This window comes from Exophiala dermatitidis, assembly GCF_000230625.1.
Source record: "Exophiala dermatitidis NIH/UT8656 unplaced genomic scaffold supercont1.1, whole genome shotgun sequence".
Classification (NCBI taxonomy): Eukaryota; Fungi; Ascomycota; class Eurotiomycetes; order Chaetothyriales; family Herpotrichiellaceae; genus Exophiala; species Exophiala dermatitidis.
This window is the reverse complement of record NW_008751646.1, coordinates 1,858,274-1,876,501: the sequence shown is the minus strand read 5'-3', so window position 1 is coordinate 1,876,501 and position 18,228 is coordinate 1,858,274. Positions and strand designations below refer to the sequence as shown.

Genomic DNA, 18,228 nt, shown 5'->3' with positions numbered 1-18,228 from the left:
CAGGAATTTGCTTTTTTCGTTTCAGAGAAGAAGAAAAAGGCATGCCAAAGTGGGCTGGACCCGGTCTTTGAGTTTCTCCATGATGCAGTAGTAGTACCTCGCTACTCTCTCCGAGTGCATTCCCATCAGCTCATGAGCGACAAGATTGTTGTTGGCTCCACTTTTCCACAGCACAGCCCGCCGACTTCGAAACCCCTACCTTTCGTGCTTCAACACACATGTAAGCGACGGAGCTGCCGATAGGACACATGCAACTTGAGCTGCCAGCGTGATGTGCAAAGATCTGATGCAATGATCCAGCAACACTCCCAACCACAAATTGTACCTGTAGTACAGTAGTACCTACCTAAGGTAGTACGCGTGTAGAATACGAAGCCAAGACCGTTTCCGCCCGGGCCAAGACCTCCGCCAAGTGCTTGGAAGAGCGGATCTCCTCTGCGCGGAAGTCAAGGGGGTTGCTGTCTCCAGTCCGTCTCGCCCTCGGAGAACGAATCATTCTTGAGATCTGCGGCACGAGGGAGCTATGGCGAGCTTGATTTGCTTAAGGCCTTGTTCGAGGTTAGAGCTTGATTGATAGCATCACTTCACGACGTGCCCATACCTCAGTCTTGGCATTTGTTGCTAACATTTGAAGGGATAAAAATTGAATGGAAATTGGGGCAGTATCACGCGACACCTGTGTTCTTTTCCCTTTTGTGAAAGGTACCAGGTAGTCACTACTAGTTGGTTACTCGTTTGGAGCTCGATTTCTCATGTTGCCTTGGGTATGCTAGTAGTGGGTGGGTAAGGTGTCGGCTTCGCTTGTTGCGCGAATGAGGCTGGGAATATTTGGCCAACTGATTGCATTGCCCTTCGGTCTCTGGCCAGAGAAGAGCATAGAAGAACGAATCGAGGTGAGATATTGCACCACGTGGCCTTGGCGAGGGGACCTCTTGTGCGTTACCTACCGACCTTGGCAGCAGGTAGTACCAGACGTCAGATGCAGGGCTTCAGCTGAGAAGATAGCCTAGACTGACGCGGAGTCGGAAACAAGGGTTTGTGGGGATCTGACTGTACGTTGTAAGTAATGTGTTAGGCAAAGGGACCGTGGCATGCGACACCACACCCGATAATGTGGAGTCAGATGTGAGGATGGGCCGGGTGGCTTTCTTTCGTTATTTTTGACATGCTCAAGACCCCGTTTTCAATCCACATCACATCTGAGCCCGAGTGTAAACGGACCGATGTCTCTTCTCGACCATTACCTGGCACATCCTCCTACAACATTATCGAAAAGGGAGCCTTGATGATGTTCATTTCGTGAGTCAGTGCCAGGGGCTGGTGGGCTTTTGAGGTTGTGCAAAGCAAGCTTTGTGCGAACCAGCTCATGTAGTAGTATGGCCCAAGTATGAAGGCGGTTGATTGCAGGGAGGGGATGTCAAAGCTAAGGTAGACAAGGCAAAATGAGGTAGGGGTGTGCCGGCAAGTAAGGGAGACAGAATACAGCTTCGGATCCATCTATTTCTTTTGAATGAAAGAGCAACCCAGAGGTCAATCCATTCTTGGGAAGACTGGGACTGCGGCGATCATTATGCAGGACGTCGAGCACAACTTGCAGGACTGGCAGGAGATCCCGCCTTTTGCGCAACCTCATACACAGGCTTGTCAGCTGTAGTCACTTCCGAGGGAGAGATGGCAAGCATCTCTGCGTGCCAATGAGGATCGAATACCGCGACTTAGAGAATGTATTCCTGTTGTTGTTTCGTCGTTCATGTTCAAGTTGTTGAAGTACAACTTGAATGAGTCGCTGCCAAGAAGTTACACTTTGGGATTAGCGTCTTTCTCTGCGACTTCAAGTTCCAGTTTCTTGATGGTCACCTTGAACGTGGGTTCACGACTTTGACCAGCATCATAGCAGTTGGCGGCCTCTAGCTCGCTATTGCTTCTTGCGCGTCTCCGAAATATCTACCACATTTACATCATGTCAGACGCGCAGAATCTCAAGCGACCAAGGCCTGAGGATCCATCACACTCCGATGACGAATCCTCGGACGACGACTTCGGGCCTGCTTTGCCTTCCTCGGTGCCTCCCAAGAAGAAGCGCAGGCTGCCGTATGAGTCGCTGTATGTGGATGCCTTGCCGAAAGGTGTAAGGTACTCAAAATCATTGATGCACAAGGACCAGGTATCCACCGTGACCATTGCTCCTTCGCCTGCCGACTTTGTCATCACTACCTCTATTGATGGGGTCGTCAAATTCTGGAAGAAAATGGCCAGGGGGATTGAATTTGCCAAAGAGTACCTCGCGCACGAGAGCCGGATAGTGAGCTCCAGCGTCAGTGTCGACGGTGCTTTATTTGCCACGACAGGCGATGAGGGCGATAATACTATCAAAATCTTCGATGTCATTACCTTTGATTTATTGACCATTTTAAACCTCGCCAGTCCAGCCACCTGCTTGTGTTGGGTTCATCGAAAGGGCACAGCGCCCGTGCTCGCCGCGGGCATCGGAAAGGAGATTCATATCTACGATGGCAGGGGTGATTCCCCGACGCCTATGCATGTTCTGTCGTCTCTGCATCGTGCCCCCGTCGTGGCCATGGCCTACAACCCAGCGTTTGATTGCGTAGTGTCGGCGGACGAAGGCGGCATGGTCGAGTACTGGCAGCCCAGCGACAATTATGAAAAGCCAGACACGGTGTTCAAGATGAAGTCAACCACCAATCTGTTCGATTTCAAGAAGTCAAAGTCGGCGCCCTGCAGTATCACGATATCGCCTTCCGGGCATCAGTTTGCAACTATATCCTTTCCCGACCGAAAAATACGGGTCTTCGACTTCGCGTCAGGCAAACTTTACCGGTCATACGATGAATCAATCGAAACCATTACAGCTATGCAGCAAGCTGGGACTGCGCTCCAGAAACTAGATGAGGTTGAGTTCGGCCGGCGAATGGCGGTCGAACGTGAACTCGACAATCCGGCCGTGCGATCACGCATCAATGTCATCTTCGACGAGTCGGGTCATTTTATCGCATACGGCTCTCTTCTGGGGGTCAAGGTTGTCAACACGCTCACGAACCGCGTCATCAAGGCTTACGGCAAAGATGAACCGTTCCGAGCATTGAACATCGCTTTATATCAGGGTGCGCCACAAAAGAAAGAGGTGGTCACCGTCTCCATGGCCGCCAGCGCCAACCCGTTGTTGAACGAGGCCGAGGAGAGAGATCCTATGCTGTTCGCAACCGGCTATGGCAAGGTTCGGTTCTACATGTTCACCAATGAAGAAGATATCAGCAAGTCGACTCGGGACGTACAAAACGAAAAGCCGCGGATAATTGGAGGCAAGAAGAAGGAGGAAAAGCAGGCCCAAACCGGCACCTCGGCAGTCCTGCACACGACATATGGCGACATCCACATCAGGTTGTTCCCCGACAAAGCGCCCAAGACGGTGGAAAACTTTGTCACCCATGCCAGGAATGGCTACTACAACAACACCATCTTCCACCGAGTCATCCGAAAATTCATGATCCAGGGCGGAGATCCGCTCGGTGACGGCACTGGTGGCGAGAGTATCTGGGGGAAAGAGTTTGAAGATGAGTTTTCGGATCTCAAACATGACAAGCCATACACCGTCAGTATGGCCAATGCAGGCCCGAACACCAACGGGTCGCAGTTCTTCATTACCACCGAAAAGACGCCCTTCTTGGACGGCAAGCATACCATCTTCGGGCGGGCGTACCAGGGGTTGGATGTAATACATCAGATCGAGAACACAAAGGTGCATAAGGAGAAGCCGGTACAGGATATCAAAATCGTCAACATCTCTATAAACTAGGTCGCCGGACGAATGAGCTGGCCATGTGTGTACGGCTGGCAGGGATGGCATTGCTAGCTTGCCTTATTTGCCTTCATACTACCTCACGGACCAGTTACTGGTTTTTTCCCGTCGGCTGAGTGCTTGCTGTCGTGAACACGACTGCTGTAGTTGTATTGTCAATCGAGATTCAATAGACACGGGAAGCTACATCGCTGGTGGCTGGAAAGTGAAGTCACAATGAAAACCTTTTCCAGGTCTTAGCAAACGAACCATAACACACCCATGTAGCCATCTGCTTCATTGCTTGCCATGAAATAACATTCATCCACGGATACATGCCCATGTTCAACTATCCATCACTCGTGTCAATTCGTGGGGTTTCGCGTGGATGCAAGTGTCGGGTTTCCATCTCCGCACTTCGCACGCGATCGCGCTCGATCCTCGAAGTTGTCCGCGCGGAAACTAAACTTTTTTCTCTTGCAACTAGAAAACCTCAAACTTCTCACGCTCGAGCTCCCTCACATTCCAACGGCGCGTTTCCGCCCGTTCGGCCTCCCCTCCGTCATAATGGTCAAGCTACTCGTCGCCGTGAGGGTTATCCCAGAGGACGACTACCTCCGAAACCTGGAACGACCACCGAACCAAATCATCAAAGGCGAGCGACGATTACGAGTGATTGTGCGCGAGCCGCACCGATGGCAGATTGGCACCCTTGCACTTGAGATCCAAAGGGCATACAAGAGTTGCTATCAACAGTAAGTCAAGTCAAGTCCGCAGCTATTTGTTGGGTTGTTCTGGTGTTCTAGTAACTGACCATCTTTTTTCTATCAAGTGACTTGCCGACGATCAAATACATCAAGGACAATGAAGACGACTGCGATCTCGACCCGCAGCTGTACGTTTCTGATCTACTACTTGACGAGGGCAAGGCGGAAAGAGATGGAGCAGACCAGCGGGTGACGATAAAGGTGATTCTGGAGCAAGGTCGAGCGGTGCGCGAGGGCTCTGTCGCGGTGGGCAGCATGTTGGACAATCCTCAGTTTCAAATCCAGCACCGTAGCACGGCTCTTCCGCCCGTACCGAAGTTCCCGGGCGTTGCTTCGACTTTGGGAAAGCGGCGGCTGCCGGCCACCTCGGAGGAAGAAGAAGAAGAAGAGGAAGCGGACTACGCAGGTGGTGGTATGACCGGGGTCAAGAGGCCACGGCAGGTTGAAATACCCGAGACGCAGAAGCGGGCAGAGAGTATAGTTCCCTCGATTGAGAGGGTTGGCCATCATCTGCGAAGATCGCCTGAGCTGGTGCAAGCCAGCCAGGTAACCTACGCAGGACCAGACCAGGGTTGGCATCAGCGCCAGCAGCAACAATCGCAGCAACACCAAAAACAACAGCTATTGCTGCATGAACCAAAAGCAGAGTCACCAGAACTGTGGCGATCGTTCCAGACTATTCCCGCAGCCACTGCGGACGAATTGGAGGAGCTGCCTGGCCAACCTCAAGCATTTGCTTCGCGACGCAGAGATACGGCAGGGTCAAGAGGAATCCAGAGGACGACTGATTTCCATGGGCCCAATGGCCTGCCAGCCGATCCACAAACTGAATTATCCCATGGTCCTCTCACACCGCCTGCAGGTCGTTCGACCTCTACCAGGCTGCGCTCTCAGCGCAGAGAAAATGGTGCAAGCGGCGCTGGTTTAACGTCCTCCAATTCAGCCGGTAAATTCAGACGCCGTGACATCTACGATTTTCCAGAGTCGGATATCGATGATACTCAGATGTCGCCCCGTTCCAGAGAAGCTCGACTGGTGCCACGGAGATCGAATGACCGTTTATCTCGAATCGAACGGCTTCAATCTCCCTATGAAGATCGTACGAACGCTGCTGGTCATCGACTTGCCCTTGACGCAGCTCTGGATGCCCTGGAAAACGAATCGGTGTTTGACGGAAATGGAGCTGAGCCCCAAATGTTTGCAGGTACTCTATTCCCTCCTGGGATGGAGAATGCCGCACCTGCTGATGAGTCCGAAAATTCGATCTACGAGGATGCCCCGACCGAGAGTGTTCAGCCGAAGCCGCCGAGGCCGCTTGATGCCTTTGATAGATGGCTGATATCAATACAGGAATCTGCCAGGTCTGACAAAGTGGAACCAACGCCTGCTGTGTCAGGCCAAGATGATGCGAAAGCGTCAACTCCTGCCCAGCGATCAGACGATGGAGGAGAGGACAAGGAAAATCGGCATGAACCACCAACATCTGCTCAGCCTGCTAATCAAGCGTCCGAACTAACACACAGCCACCCGGTGGAAAAAGTACATTACCAAGAGCCTCCCCATCCTTCTGGCGCGAATGGGGAAAAGCAGCCAGAGAACCGACCTACAGCGAAGAGACAACGGAAGCGAGCGTCCTCGAAAATCCCTGTCAACGGAGAAGGACCTTCCAGCCAGGCAAGTGGTAGTGCCAAACAATCCGCTCCAGCGGAGGCCGTGGTCAACGCCACTCCCAAACCGGCCAAGAAGCCCCGTATTGCGCAGAGGACACCAAGTTTTGATCTTGGCGAGCAGTTGTCACAATCACTGCAGGAGTCCGCGCGGAAGCAATCGGCAGTCAAGGACAAGGGCAAAAAGGCCGCTGCAACTGCTGCGGAGCAAAAACATGCCGTGCTTTCTTCACCACTAGCCACCAAGGCACCAGAGCAAGAGCAAATATCAGCCGAAGCCCAGAAGGAAAAGAAGCCGGTAGCACAGCCCAAGGAGGCCAGCACCAAGAGTAGCGAGACCGCCACTGCTCCCAAGAAGACCCGAGCGAGGAAGAGCCGTGGATCGGCGGCGAACACAACCGCAGAAGTTGTCCAAACTCCCCAGTCCACCTCTGCTACCGTGGCGGAGCCTGCAAAGGGGACAGCGGCTGCACCGACGAAACCCCTTCCTGACTGGAGTTCCAGCTCAAATGCTACCGGTGCCGCAGCGAAACAAGAGCCGTCAGCACACAGTCATGAAGAACCTGCAAAGCAGTCACAGTCATTGACAGTTGAGCAACCTGCGGATGCTCACGTGAGGAAGAGTCCATCGTTCACCCCCGGTTTCGGCTTAACCGAGGAAGAGATCAAGATCATGAAAAGTCGCGAAGGCATGACCCAGGAGCAGTACGAAGCCGAGAAGAAGCGCAAGTCCGCCGAGACCAAAAGATTGTTGACAGGACTTGCAGCACGGAGAGAGAGCGGCGGCAAGCCAGGAGGGGTCGAAAAGACTCCAAAAGCGAAGAGCGAAACGCCCGCTGCCACTGCCACTGCCACCACGACAGCAACGCCTGGCACCAAAAAATCCACTACTGCTCGAGGGAAGAAGGCTGCTCGTGTGAGTTTCTCTGCAGAAGATGCAGCGAAAATGCGAGTCGCCGGTTCCTCGAACGAAGATGCAGCGGCGACAAGAAGTGTCGTGGAAAACGATCAAGACCACCAGTCTGCGATTACAAGCTCGGCCAAAAGCCCTCCTCCTGGTACAGCATCCTCGTCGAAAGTCGATGGGCCAGCGCCAACCAGCTCCGCAACTGCACCAAAGTCATCTTATAAACGGCGCAAGTCTGAACCTGGCCCGCAAGCATCCAAGACGAGTGACAAAGACAAGGCATCGTCCACAGCGAAAAGCCCTTCGGTTAAATCAGCGGCTGAGACTGCTGAAACCACTGCTACTCCTGGGGCTGCTGCAGCACCAGCAGCTAGCAGTAGTACCCCAGCCACGAATAAATCATCAGCAAAAGAGAAGCACAAGACACCCGGCCCAGCAGCGACACCTGCAACGAAGAAACCGATAACCACATCTATATCTACATCTACACCGTCCGTGCCCACCAAAGCTGCTGCCGCTTCGTCGGCTTCCAAACCGGCGGCGACGACCAAACCAACAGGTACCGGTGCTGCTAGTCGTTCTTCCGCCGCATCATCAGCCACCCCAAACACAACTACTATACCGCAGCAGAAGAAGGCTCCTACGCCTGCCAGTGTCCCTCCCCCAGCAGCAGCAGCAGTGCCAACCATCGCCACGGCGAAACGTCTGACTGATCTTCACGCAGCAATCCGCAACGCGACACAATCCGTCGCCTCAACGGCCGCTAGCTCGCTGTCTCGACAATCTTCGTCGGCGCCTCATCAACGGCGGTCTGTTTTGAATCCTTCAACGGATGATGAAGAGAGTGATGACGACAGTGATGATGATGATGGTGATAGCGATGATGACGAAGACGACAAGAAAAAGAAAAATAATCAAGCTGTCAACAACAAGTCGGACAAAAAGGCCCCTGCCAGCACGTCGGCATCGTCTCCATCTTCTTCCGCTTCGTCGTCGACAGATGATGATGATGATGAACCAGAGGATGACGATGACGACGACAAGAAAGATTCAACGTCGAAATCGAAATCGAAACCCGGCCAAGGCAAGGCGAAACAAAAACAACCGAGGACCAACAACACAACAACAAAAACAACCACAAGTGCAACCAAGGCGCCGTCCAATTCCCAGCCTGACGCGAGTATTCGCGATGCCAGCGTTGATCCGTCTTCTGACGATGACGACGATGACGAAGAGTTGTAGTTGAATTAGGAAGAGAACGAGAAACAAGCCAAGTTTGACTTCCCCCTGTCGAATTGTACTGGACTAGGTGTGGATTTGAACCGGGGTTTGGATTGAAACTGTGAATTGACCTGAACTGGAATGGACTGGAGCTGGCTTGAAGATTGTACTGGTTGGTTGGTACCTACTTGTCTACTAGTCTACCTACCTGTCTAGATATCTAGGTAGCTAGGTACTTGCTTCCGCTATCTACTGCGTTCCCCGGTCCATAGCGCCACCAAGCTACAGTAGTAGAAAAATCATCTCTCAGGAGAAAAGAAAAGAAAAGCAATAATCTCATGCAGTGCTGGACCTGGACCAGCATCGGTTCTGGGCTTCTTCTTCTCCCTCTCCTTAAGTAGCCACACGAGTCTGGCCACATTATTATTGCCTCTGTACGAATCCCTATATCTCGTCCTTCAGTGATGATCATACTCAGAATAGCCTTGAAACTTGAGCAAGAATGGAAAAAAGAAGACAGTGGCTGTACTACTATTCATAAGACACTGAGTTTATCTGCATGACTGCATATTGCAGATTGCAGTTTCATCCTTCTGCGTTTCTGCATTTCTGCAATTCGTCTCATTCTGCAAAATTTCTTGCACACCACCCACTTTTTCATTCGCTCAAGAATCCTCTCCCTAAGAAGCCTCGGGCTCAATGGTGTTTCCGGCAACAATGTTTGCCCAACCGATCAGACGCCAATGCTTTTCTATCCGACGACTGAGGGCGATCTTCTCACCGATGGCGGTACAGGCGGGAGTGGTGAGGGTAAGTTTTGCGGCGTCGGCCTTGACGCCCATGACTTTGGCGCCGGTGGCGGTACTGCCAATGTTGACCATGAGAACCTCGTTCTTTGCCAGCTTGGCGACCTTTGCCTGTTTGCCGTCGGCGGTCTTGACGCCCAGCAAGCGTCGGAGCAAAAAGTAGTTAACTTCGAGCTCAATGTAGATTTCGGGCAGCTGGCCTTTGAGGCCCAAGACATGACCCACGAGACGATCTGCTCGACACAAGGTCGGGTCGACACGGGTACCGACACCGATCAGACCACCGGGGACGGCAAACTTGAGGTCGTTGTGTTCGGCAAACAAGCTCACGACGCGAGACAAGATGGGCCGACAGATGGTTTGACCCTTTTCATCCTTTGTGATAATACCGGGACGGATCTCGACCTCGTCGCCCAGTTTCAGCACTCCCGTCAGAATAGATCCACCGGCAACACCACCTTTCAAATCTTCAATCTCGGCACCGGGTTTGTTGACGTCGAATGAACGAATGACAATCATGTGGGGAGGGGTGGTGAAGTTGCGGACCGGCACGGGGATTTTGGTCACCAGGTATTCGTTGATGGCGTCAATGTTGTATTTCAGTTGGGCCGAGATGGGGATGATGGGGGACCCGTCGGCGACGGTTCCCTTGATGAATTTGAGGATCGACTCGTAGTGCGACAATGCGCCTTCTTCCCGCATGAGGTCGACTTTGTTCTGCAAGATGATGATGTGGTTGAGCTTCATGATTTCAATCGCGGCCAAATGCTCCGAGGTCTGGGGTTGCGGGCACGTTTCGTTGCCGGCAATCAGCAGAAGCGCCGCGTCCATCACGGCCGCGCCGGACAACATGGTGCTCATGAGAATGTCGTGTCCAGGGCAGTCCACGAACGAAACGTGTCGCAGTAGCCGGTATGTCCCACCGCAGCCGGGTCGCTCACAGGGCGGGTCGACTTCCTTCTCACTCTTGTAACTCTTGTAGCATGTCGGCCGCGGACAAGCCTGGTTGTCACACTTGTAGATTTTGGCGTTGGCATACCCCAACTTGATCGTAATGTTTCGCTCCAACTCATTCTTGAATCGCACTGTCTGCACCCCAGAGATGGCTTTGACCACAGTCGACTTGCCGTGCGCCACATGTCCTATCGTTCCGATGTTGATCGTCGCTTGCCGCGCGATGATTTCGGGAGTTAGAGGTGTGAGGGTTGACAGATCTAGGTCTTTTGGGTCGGGTTGTTCGGGAAGCACTGGCCGAGAGACTTGTGGCTCAGGGATGGCGGCTGTGGTGTTTTTTTTCAAGGCGGATTTCGGCGGTTGGTTGGTTTCTTCAATGTCTTCCACTTCGTGCTCATCGCCAGGAGGCGTTCCAGGCTGGCTGAATTCGTCGTCCGAGAACGTGTCCCCGTTAGTAGCCATGATTGCGACGAGTTTTTGACTTTTGGAAAAGATAGTAGACGCCACTTGGAGAGGGAGGTAGTGTTTTCGTGGATGGCGATCAACCGGTGAGATGGAAACCCGTTTAGTTTTTCTTCTAGGGACGGAGTCGGCTCGTGCTCGTGAGCGGATATCCTAAGCAAACAAGTCTGCCTTGTATTATGATGGACTTGGTCGATCTTGCTGAGCCACCGTCAAGTAGAGGCGTCGCAGGAGTATTGAAGGGGTGGGCGTGGACAGTGAAGGCCGGTGGAGGGGCGGAAGGAGGTGAAATTTGTGGCATCCTGATGCCAAGGAATGGGACAGTACTAGTAATAAAACTGGGTCGTGACTCAACCCTCCCAAGTAAACAAAACACCGCTCTCATCATCGTCATCATCACCACCACCACCACCACCGCCAGCATCATGGCGGACCCGAATATCATCGGTCCACAGCCAGATGCTGGTCGTATAGTGCATCATATCCACGGTATCGCCGAGGAATTTACAAAGCTTTCAAATGTACCGGCGCTGGCAGAAGGCAATGCCGTAGCACAGCTCGCTGCTCAAATGAACGCTCAGTTCGCCCAAATGAACGCCCAAATGAACGCTCAGTTTGCTCGAATCAACGATCGATTCGCTCAAATCGACGCCCGGTTCGCTCAAATCGACGATCGGTTCGCTCAAATGAACACCCACTTCGCTCAGAGATTTGACCAGCTTGATAATAAAATTGATACGCTCACTACTCGAGTCATTGCGAAGTAAGTGTTACTTACATTCTTTCATGATAAATCCTGACTCTACAGTGATCATAACGCCTCAGCTCGAGTTCAAAACTCTTTTCTTACGAGGTCCTCTGATCGACTTACACCACTGATGAATCCATCGACTAATAACTTTATCGAATGGTTTCCTGCCAAATCTGGTGATATTCCGAATATGGAGGACCAGAGGATTGATTCTGTCCTACATGCGTTGGGTTTACCTACAAATGGGAGAAGAGAAGCCAAAGAGCAACGATTGAGACAGTACATCGGTCTTCGACCTAGACCCACTGCTGCATGAATGTGACAAGCGGGAGAGGTGTCGAGAGTGACCTGAAGGGCAGAGGTCATGATTGACCTGACAACTAGGGTGAGTTCAGAGTAGTTTTTGCATTGATTTTGCTGCCAGGATATCGAGTCACGGAGTTCAAGTTGCTGTCGAGTTATTGAGCATACAATATATATCTCTGCTATTACCGCACCAACACAGCACGTTGATGGCGGCGGCCACGTCGTGCGCAGCCTTGTCAATCAACCTCAGCCGATTCGTGGGGTCACTGCAGCCGTGACACCACTTCGGAGGAGGACTTCCAGCTCTCGTCATTAGAGTCAAAACAAGGGTTCAAGGTGTGCTGTATTGTCATGACATTCATGCATTATGTTTTCTCAGCCACCAAAACATCTAATTAGCGATCCCTCCAGTCAGCTGATCTGAGTGACCACCACTCCCTGTTCTTCATCATCCTTGGAGCTTGACTTTCTTCCACCATGACCTTGCAAAATCCTTGGTCCGTACACTATCTTGGGTGGCTGTCCTGTTCAAGCGAGCACTTTGCTTTACGACGATGCTACTCTTCAGGGCCTTTTCAAAGAGATACTTACTCCTTTCCCTTCTCTTTCTGTCGGCGTATTGTCTACAGATTATCCAGACCGCCCACATGAGTCCGAGGACGAAGGTGAGCACGCCGGAGACAATCCAGTAGACCTTGAAGGGCTCCCTGACAATGACCTGGTCGTCGATGATCTTCCAATTGAACATGGGCGTGGCAAAGAGATTGGCGATGAACGTCCAGGGCAGGAAGATGAAGCCTACCAGGGCCAAGGCCACCATGGCCGAGTTGGAGTTTCTTCCCTGCCAGGCGATGGTGAGGCCGATGCGCGCATCGCGTTGAGCCACCTGGTGAGACATGATGACCATTTGCTTGTCAAGGCGGTGGGACAAGGTCTCAGCATCATGGAGGTAGACATTGATCAGGTCCCACATCTGGAACAGTTTCTGGTTAAGTCGGATGCATTCGTCACGCTGCCCGTCGTCCTGCAGCGTGGCGACATATCTGTCATTGCAACGCTCGATCCATCGGATTTGATCCCTGAAGACTCTCAGTCGAAACAGGATGTTGGTGAGTTTCCCGCTCAAGACGTGGAACTGACTGACCGCGGCTTCCTGCGCCTCGGCGATCATCTCGGCGTCCTCTTCGATGTCGGCCTGATATGCAGGGTCAATTCTGCGATCCAACACCCAGTCCCAGGTGGCCAGACCGAGCGTCTGCTCGACTTCGTACGTGTCCCAATTCATCTCGTCGGTTTTGCGAAATGTCCAATGCAGGCTGATGTTCATCTTGATGTACGCGAGAAGCATCGGGTGGGCAAGGTGTTCTCTGAGCCGGAGGATCTCGGCCTCGAGCTCTTGTCGGCGTTCGTCTCCGTCGCCTTCTCGGTGGAACATGACCGCCGATGTATGTCGAGTGGCGTGAAAGTATGACCAGGCGATAGCCCACGACGTGCCGCTGGTGTAGAAGGACGTGACGGCTCCTCCATCGGCGCCTTGTTGACCAACGACCCGATACGGCGAGTCGTCCCAGAAAGTGATGTTGCATCGAATATAGGCACCCAGAGCAGCCAGAGGGAGCCGAGCATGGTTGAAAATGTCCTTGATCATGGCCCGTTGCTTCGCTCGCGTGGGCAGAGGAGTTACTTCTGTTCGACACGGGATCGTCCGATGTTTCGGGTTCTTTCCCGGATCCCGGCTGAAATCGTTGTGCGTTTGGATGAACAGGATCTTGAGAGCCGGCTGCCCGCTCCATCGTGCAATGTCTTCGTTGTTGACATTGCTCGGTCGGAGCCACTGCTTGATTTTTTCGACGTCCGGCTCGCCTCGTAGGGTTTCAATAGAAGGCTGCAACTGCCCTTGCGTGAGGTGATACTGGTCGATCTTATGGTGGCCATTGTAACTGCTCAACTCGCGGTCGAGCATGATTAGGCCCGCCTCACTCAGTGTCGTGGAAGTCATTGTGGAGATCAGTGGCGATAGCTTAATGAGGCCTGGGGGGGAGGGGGCCCCGTGGGCGTGCGGGCGGGAGCGATTGATCTTTTGCAAAGTAGGGGAGGAGGGGGCGGCAGGCGGGCGGGCAGGATGTAACAGGACACACAATCAAACGGCAGGAATAGAACAGACGCTGTATCAGAAGCCAGACTTTCAGGGGACGAGAATGTCAACAAGTGTTCTCTGCACGTGAGAGACCAACCTGTACGACTTCTTTTCCCCTGAGCTGGGCCAGATGTTGGTACAGTAAAGAAGATTCCTCGACAGACTCGGAGCTGGCGAACGTACCGTACCTATATACTCCATAGTACAGCCCATTGGGGCCATACAGGATGACAAACTTCTGCCTTTTTCTTTCTGCCTTGCAGTGTCAGGCAACACATAGTCTGTACCAGGACCCTCCATGACTGACGGAAATTGCTTGCATAGTGCCCATCGGAAAGTGAGAAGGGCTGACGGTAGGTATGCAAGCAGGAAACGAGAAGCGTGGGGGTTGTTGTGCCGAAAAAATGGTTCGCGAAACTGGACACAAAAGGCAACCAACCGAACCGCGCACATGCCAGACCAGAACTCCCTCTGGTCGCTTCGCTGCCTCTGCGAGATGAGATGACAACAAGTGGATTACTATTAGTAGGTGCTCCATCACTCATTTCAAGGACAACTAGCTTATTCGGATCCGAGGGTACCGGAGCAGAGACAAAGAAAACACCAAGGGGCGTACAGTGGTCAGGAGTCATTGATGAACGTCACTCGGCACCTCGACCGGTGATGATCGATCCGTCTTTTTTGCAGAGCAACCCACGAGTACCAGGTAGCAAGGCTGAAGAGGATCTTTGCGTCTTCTTCAGAAACTGTAGCTCGCGCTCTCGCAATCTACCTCACATACATACCTAATGCACATGCACATCTGCCGGTGGCGGCCAGTTCTCTACCTTAGTTCTCTAACCCTGCTTTGGGCTTGTTTTCCGCGCCTTGTCATGCAATCCGAAAGAGCTAACTTTGCTCGTCCATGTCGTCGTCATTGCCTTCGATCATCTCATAACCCTCGCTGCCTTCCAGGTCGTCCGAGTCATCGTGGTCGTCGCTGTGGCCGTTGTCATCTTCTTCCTCGTCCTCTTCATCATGGTCATCATTGTCGGCTGTCCCATCAAGAGGTTTCAGCCCATAATCATCCTGGAAGAAATTGAGATCACGGGTTTGAGGAGAGAACCCAGCCTTGGTAAGGCCTGCCGAGATAGCCTGTGTGATAAACATAGTTAGCAAATGCCATGCCACTCCCACTCATTTTTCTGCAAACCAAAAGACAATCTTACCTCCTTTAGCCCAGGGGCACACGTGACAATGATATCAGCCATTCCAGGAGTGAACATGTTGTACACCACGGTCTTGAGGGCGTCCTTGATATCGTCAATTTCAATCGCTCGAACCTTCTTCAGCAGCCGTTCCATATGATCCTCAGGCAGACCTTTCATGACCGACCGGATGAAACTCGCCCCGGCGGCACTGGCAAGAGTATGTTGCTCGTTGGCGAAGGCGACCACGATGCTGCTGATGGCCCCTTCGAGCATCAGAGCATCGAACTCAATCTCTCCCGTCATATGGCCCTCGACGACTTTCCGACTGGCCTCGTACGCCTTGTAGGCGTCCGGCGACCGATAGACATCCAAGTAGACATTGCCAGACTCCAAGTCGTAGCCCATGCTGGTGCCGTATGCAAGACCCGTGCCCCGGACGGCAGCCCACAATGGTCCTTCGACCGCGTTCATGTACGCCATTGCCACCATGACTGCCGGCATCTTAGGGTCGTCCCAGGACGTCGGTCCTCTGGCTGAAGCGTAGGCGAATGATGAATCAATCGTCGGCATGGGCACAACATACGCCAGCTGGCCGGGCTTCTTGCCCGCTTCACTAAGACGGTCAATCCGACGGCCGATGGGCGTGAGTTCGCTCTTCGGTTCCAGTTCCTTCAAAAACGATTGCCATGTGCTCACCGGATTCTTCACCTTGTCCAGGTCGGTGATTACCAGGATGCGGAAGTTCTCGAAGCGACAGAGATTTTGACGCAGCTGTTCGAATCGTTGCACCACAGACTCTGGATCTCGCCACAAAAGCTGCTTGATGCGCTTCAAATACAAGGCTCTGACCAAGGTGCTTCGCGCACGACCGATCGATTTGGGCGCGAGGTGGATCATGCGATCCACTGCCGATAGCATGTCATCTCCGTTACGTTTGGCATCGGGCACGTCTGCAAGGAGTCGTGCATTGATAGCTTTTAGTCTCTCAATGTCGAATATGGAGTGGAATAAGAGCTCGGACAACCACTTCACCGCCACATCGTAACGTTCAATTTCGACCTGGAAGCTGATTTTGATCCCTTCGGGGTTACCCAGATTGGACGCTGCGTCAATCGAGTAACCCACCGTATCCCGCTCCAGTTCAGTGACAACCCGTTCAAAATCAACGGTTTCCTCTCCTCGCTTGATGGGAAGATTGAAAAATGCTTCCATGTATATTGACAGCAGCGGGCGCAGCTCGTCCGGCAATATCTCCGTGGAGATGATGAGGTGGACTCTGGCAAAGTTTGAAGGGATGTGTTGAAAGTCAAGAAATAACGGCATGTCTCTGGAGTCATTATCGATCGTCTGTTGGAATCTGGTTTTTGGCTTTCCAATCTCGAGAGCAAGGCCAGCTCGAGCGCCTGAAGTGTTGACAAAGTGGATTGTATCGGGGGAAGGCACTTTAAACTGAGCGAGAAGTTCTCGCGGGATGGGCCGGTCATTCTCAGCTTTTGCCCTGTCAAGTTTTTCCTGCATCTTTTTCAAGCCTTCGGGTCCGAGTCTCTCCTTTTGCTGCTCGAGCCTTTGCGCCTCCTCCGTCTTCAGTTTCTCAGATAGCCGGGCTGATGGTACTCCCAGGATAGACACATGAGGTGCATCTGAAATGTACTTCTTGATAAAGTCTTTCCATTGCTGCTCACTCCAGGATGTCAAGGTTTCTGTATATTGAGCCAAGGACTTCAATTGGTCTAACGTCGACCCGTCCCTTTTACCATAGAGATAGTCGGCGATGATGTAGTCGGCAAAAGCGGTAGGAGAACTTTCAGCGTTGAATTTATATGTCCGCACCTGTCGATCAATGCAGTCTTTCATGAACTTCATGTCCAGTGGTTTCTCCATTGCACCTTTCAGAACTCCAAAGAAACGCCTTTCCACTTCCTCCAGCCGTCCAGTCTCTACACTGGACATTGAAAAGCTTATCTCTGTCCGGGGCCGGCTGTCTATCTGATAATAGACGCCACTGGCCAACTGTTCCTTCTCCACGATGGTGTTGTCAAGTAGTGCCGCGGGCGAACCAGCCAGATACAAAAGTACAACATTGAGAGCGGCTGTGGAGATCGAGTCCGCACAATCCGGCCCCAGAAATCGGATGTCAACTTCTCCGAATGACTCGTCCTCTTCAGGAAACTCGACTCGCTGCAAAGTTGAGGCAGGTAGCGGTGGGGCTTGCTTTGACTCGATCCAGGGTCGTCTGAAAGGCGCATCCGGACTAGGGATGTCGTTCATAATGGAGGTCTCGAATTCATCCAGAATGGCCAGCAACTCGTCATGATCGACCTCGCCAAAGAGGGCAAGGCAGAGATTTTTCGGCTGGTACATTTCACGATGAAATTCTCGTATCCTCTCGGCCGTCAGCACACGGAGTTGTTCCATCATTCCTCCCGTCTCATAGCGGAAGCCAACTCCTTCAGGGTAGAGGATTCTTTTCGCCTGCAACTCAATGAGTTCCGAAGCAGTATTCTGGACCCCTTGCATTTCAGAATACACCACGCCGGCGTCGTGACCATTCCCATCAATATGATAGACTTCGGTCGTGCACCCTGCGTCCGTGAGCGTCGGGAGAATGACATGCTCCAGATACACCGGTAATATCTGGGCAAACCCTGCCCACCCAGCTGTTTCCAGAGTATAGGCCGTGTGATCTGTCGCGGTCCAGGCATTTGTGCCGGAATAGGCACGGGTCGCCAGTTTGTCGAGGAAGCCCTTGTACTTGTGGTTCTTTGAGCCCATGAAGCAAAGATGTTCCAGCGTATGCGGTGCTCCCGAGTCATCATGGATTTCAGTGGCAAGCACGAAGAAGCCGTGTAGTTTTGGCCCTTGCTGATCCACCACGACCACACGCATCCCCGTCCGCTCTGATTCATACTGGGTGATCTTGCTGGGGCTGTAGTCTGGCAGAATCTGTTGTAGCCTGCGAAACCGCGGGCTAGGACTCTGTGACCCCATTTTGAGAAGCGCCTCCTGGGTCCTCCTCAAACCACCAACAAAGTCCAATCCTGAAAGCAGGCAATGGTTAGTGCAGGGTTCGTGGGCTGGTAACTTTTGAATATTTATATGTGCCTTCGACGCGAAAATGGCGACAAGGCAAACGACACCAGATGACAAAATCAGAAATAGCCTCGTAAACCTAAATTCTGCCTGGTGACGGTGCATTCATATGGGGTACGAAAGTCGCAGGGTTTCTTATTGGCAGTACGAACCCTGGTTTCTATTTCTTTTTCT

At 52.5% G+C, this 18,228-nt stretch overlaps 6 protein-coding genes across 6 annotated transcripts; 3 read left to right on the top strand and 3 right to left on the bottom strand.

Annotated features, from left to right (window-relative positions):
• Nucleotides 1-1,960: 1,960 nt before the first annotated feature.
• Nucleotides 1,961-3,814, top strand: HMPREF1120_00679 (peptidylprolyl isomerase; the record flags this gene model as incomplete). The annotated part of the gene is made up of 1 exon (XM_009154680.1): nt 1,961-3,814. The coding sequence occupies one exon, from the start codon at nt 1,961-1,963 to the stop codon at nt 3,812-3,814; it is 1,854 nt and encodes a 617-aa protein (XP_009152928.1).
• A 549-nt stretch (nt 3,815-4,363) lies between these two features.
• Nucleotides 4,364-8,379, top strand: HMPREF1120_00678 (uncharacterized protein; the record flags this gene model as incomplete). Its single annotated transcript, XM_009154679.1, has 2 exons — nt 4,364-4,551; nt 4,629-8,379. The coding sequence occupies 2 exons, from the start codon at nt 4,364-4,366 to the stop codon at nt 8,377-8,379; spliced, it is 3,939 nt and encodes a 1,312-aa protein (XP_009152927.1).
• Nucleotides 8,380-9,038: 659 nt separating this feature from the next.
• Nucleotides 9,039-10,580, bottom strand: HMPREF1120_00677 (eukaryotic translation initiation factor 2 subunit gamma; the record flags this gene model as incomplete). The annotated part of the gene is made up of 1 exon (XM_009154678.1): nt 9,039-10,580. The coding sequence occupies one exon, from the start codon at nt 10,578-10,580 to the stop codon at nt 9,039-9,041; it is 1,542 nt and encodes a 513-aa protein (XP_009152926.1).
• A 373-nt stretch (nt 10,581-10,953) lies between these two features.
• On the top strand, nt 10,954-14,952 carry HMPREF1120_00675 (uncharacterized protein). Its single transcript, XM_009154676.1, has 3 exons — nt 10,954-11,343; nt 11,389-14,299; nt 14,351-14,952. The coding sequence occupies exons 1-2, from the start codon at nt 11,006-11,008 to the stop codon at nt 11,645-11,647; spliced, it is 597 nt and encodes a 198-aa protein (XP_009152924.1). The 5' UTR covers nt 10,954-11,005; the 3' UTR covers nt 11,648-14,299; nt 14,351-14,952.
• HMPREF1120_00676 (uncharacterized protein) lies at nt 12,086-13,636 on the bottom strand (the record flags this gene model as incomplete). Its single annotated transcript, XM_009154677.1, has 1 exon — nt 12,086-13,636. The coding sequence occupies one exon, from the start codon at nt 13,634-13,636 to the stop codon at nt 12,086-12,088; it is 1,551 nt and encodes a 516-aa protein (XP_009152925.1).
• Nucleotides 14,663-17,952, bottom strand: HMPREF1120_00674 (uncharacterized protein; the record flags this gene model as incomplete). The annotated part of the gene is made up of 2 exons (XM_009154675.1): nt 14,663-14,908; nt 14,983-17,952. The coding sequence occupies 2 exons, from the start codon at nt 17,950-17,952 to the stop codon at nt 14,663-14,665; spliced, it is 3,216 nt and encodes a 1,071-aa protein (XP_009152923.1).
• Nucleotides 17,953-18,228: the final 276 nt, after the last annotated feature.

What these genes read in the sequence shown, in the direction of transcription:
- HMPREF1120_00675 (XM_009154676.1), top strand. Translation starts at nt 11,006, where the DNA reads ATGGCGGACCCGAATATCATCGGTCCACAGCCAGATGCTGGTCGTATA. An exon ending in ACTACTCGAGTCATTGCGAA is followed by an intron (nt 11,344 to 11,388) that starts GTAAGTGTTACT and finishes CTGACTCTACAG; the next exon opens with TGATCATAACGCCTCAGCTC.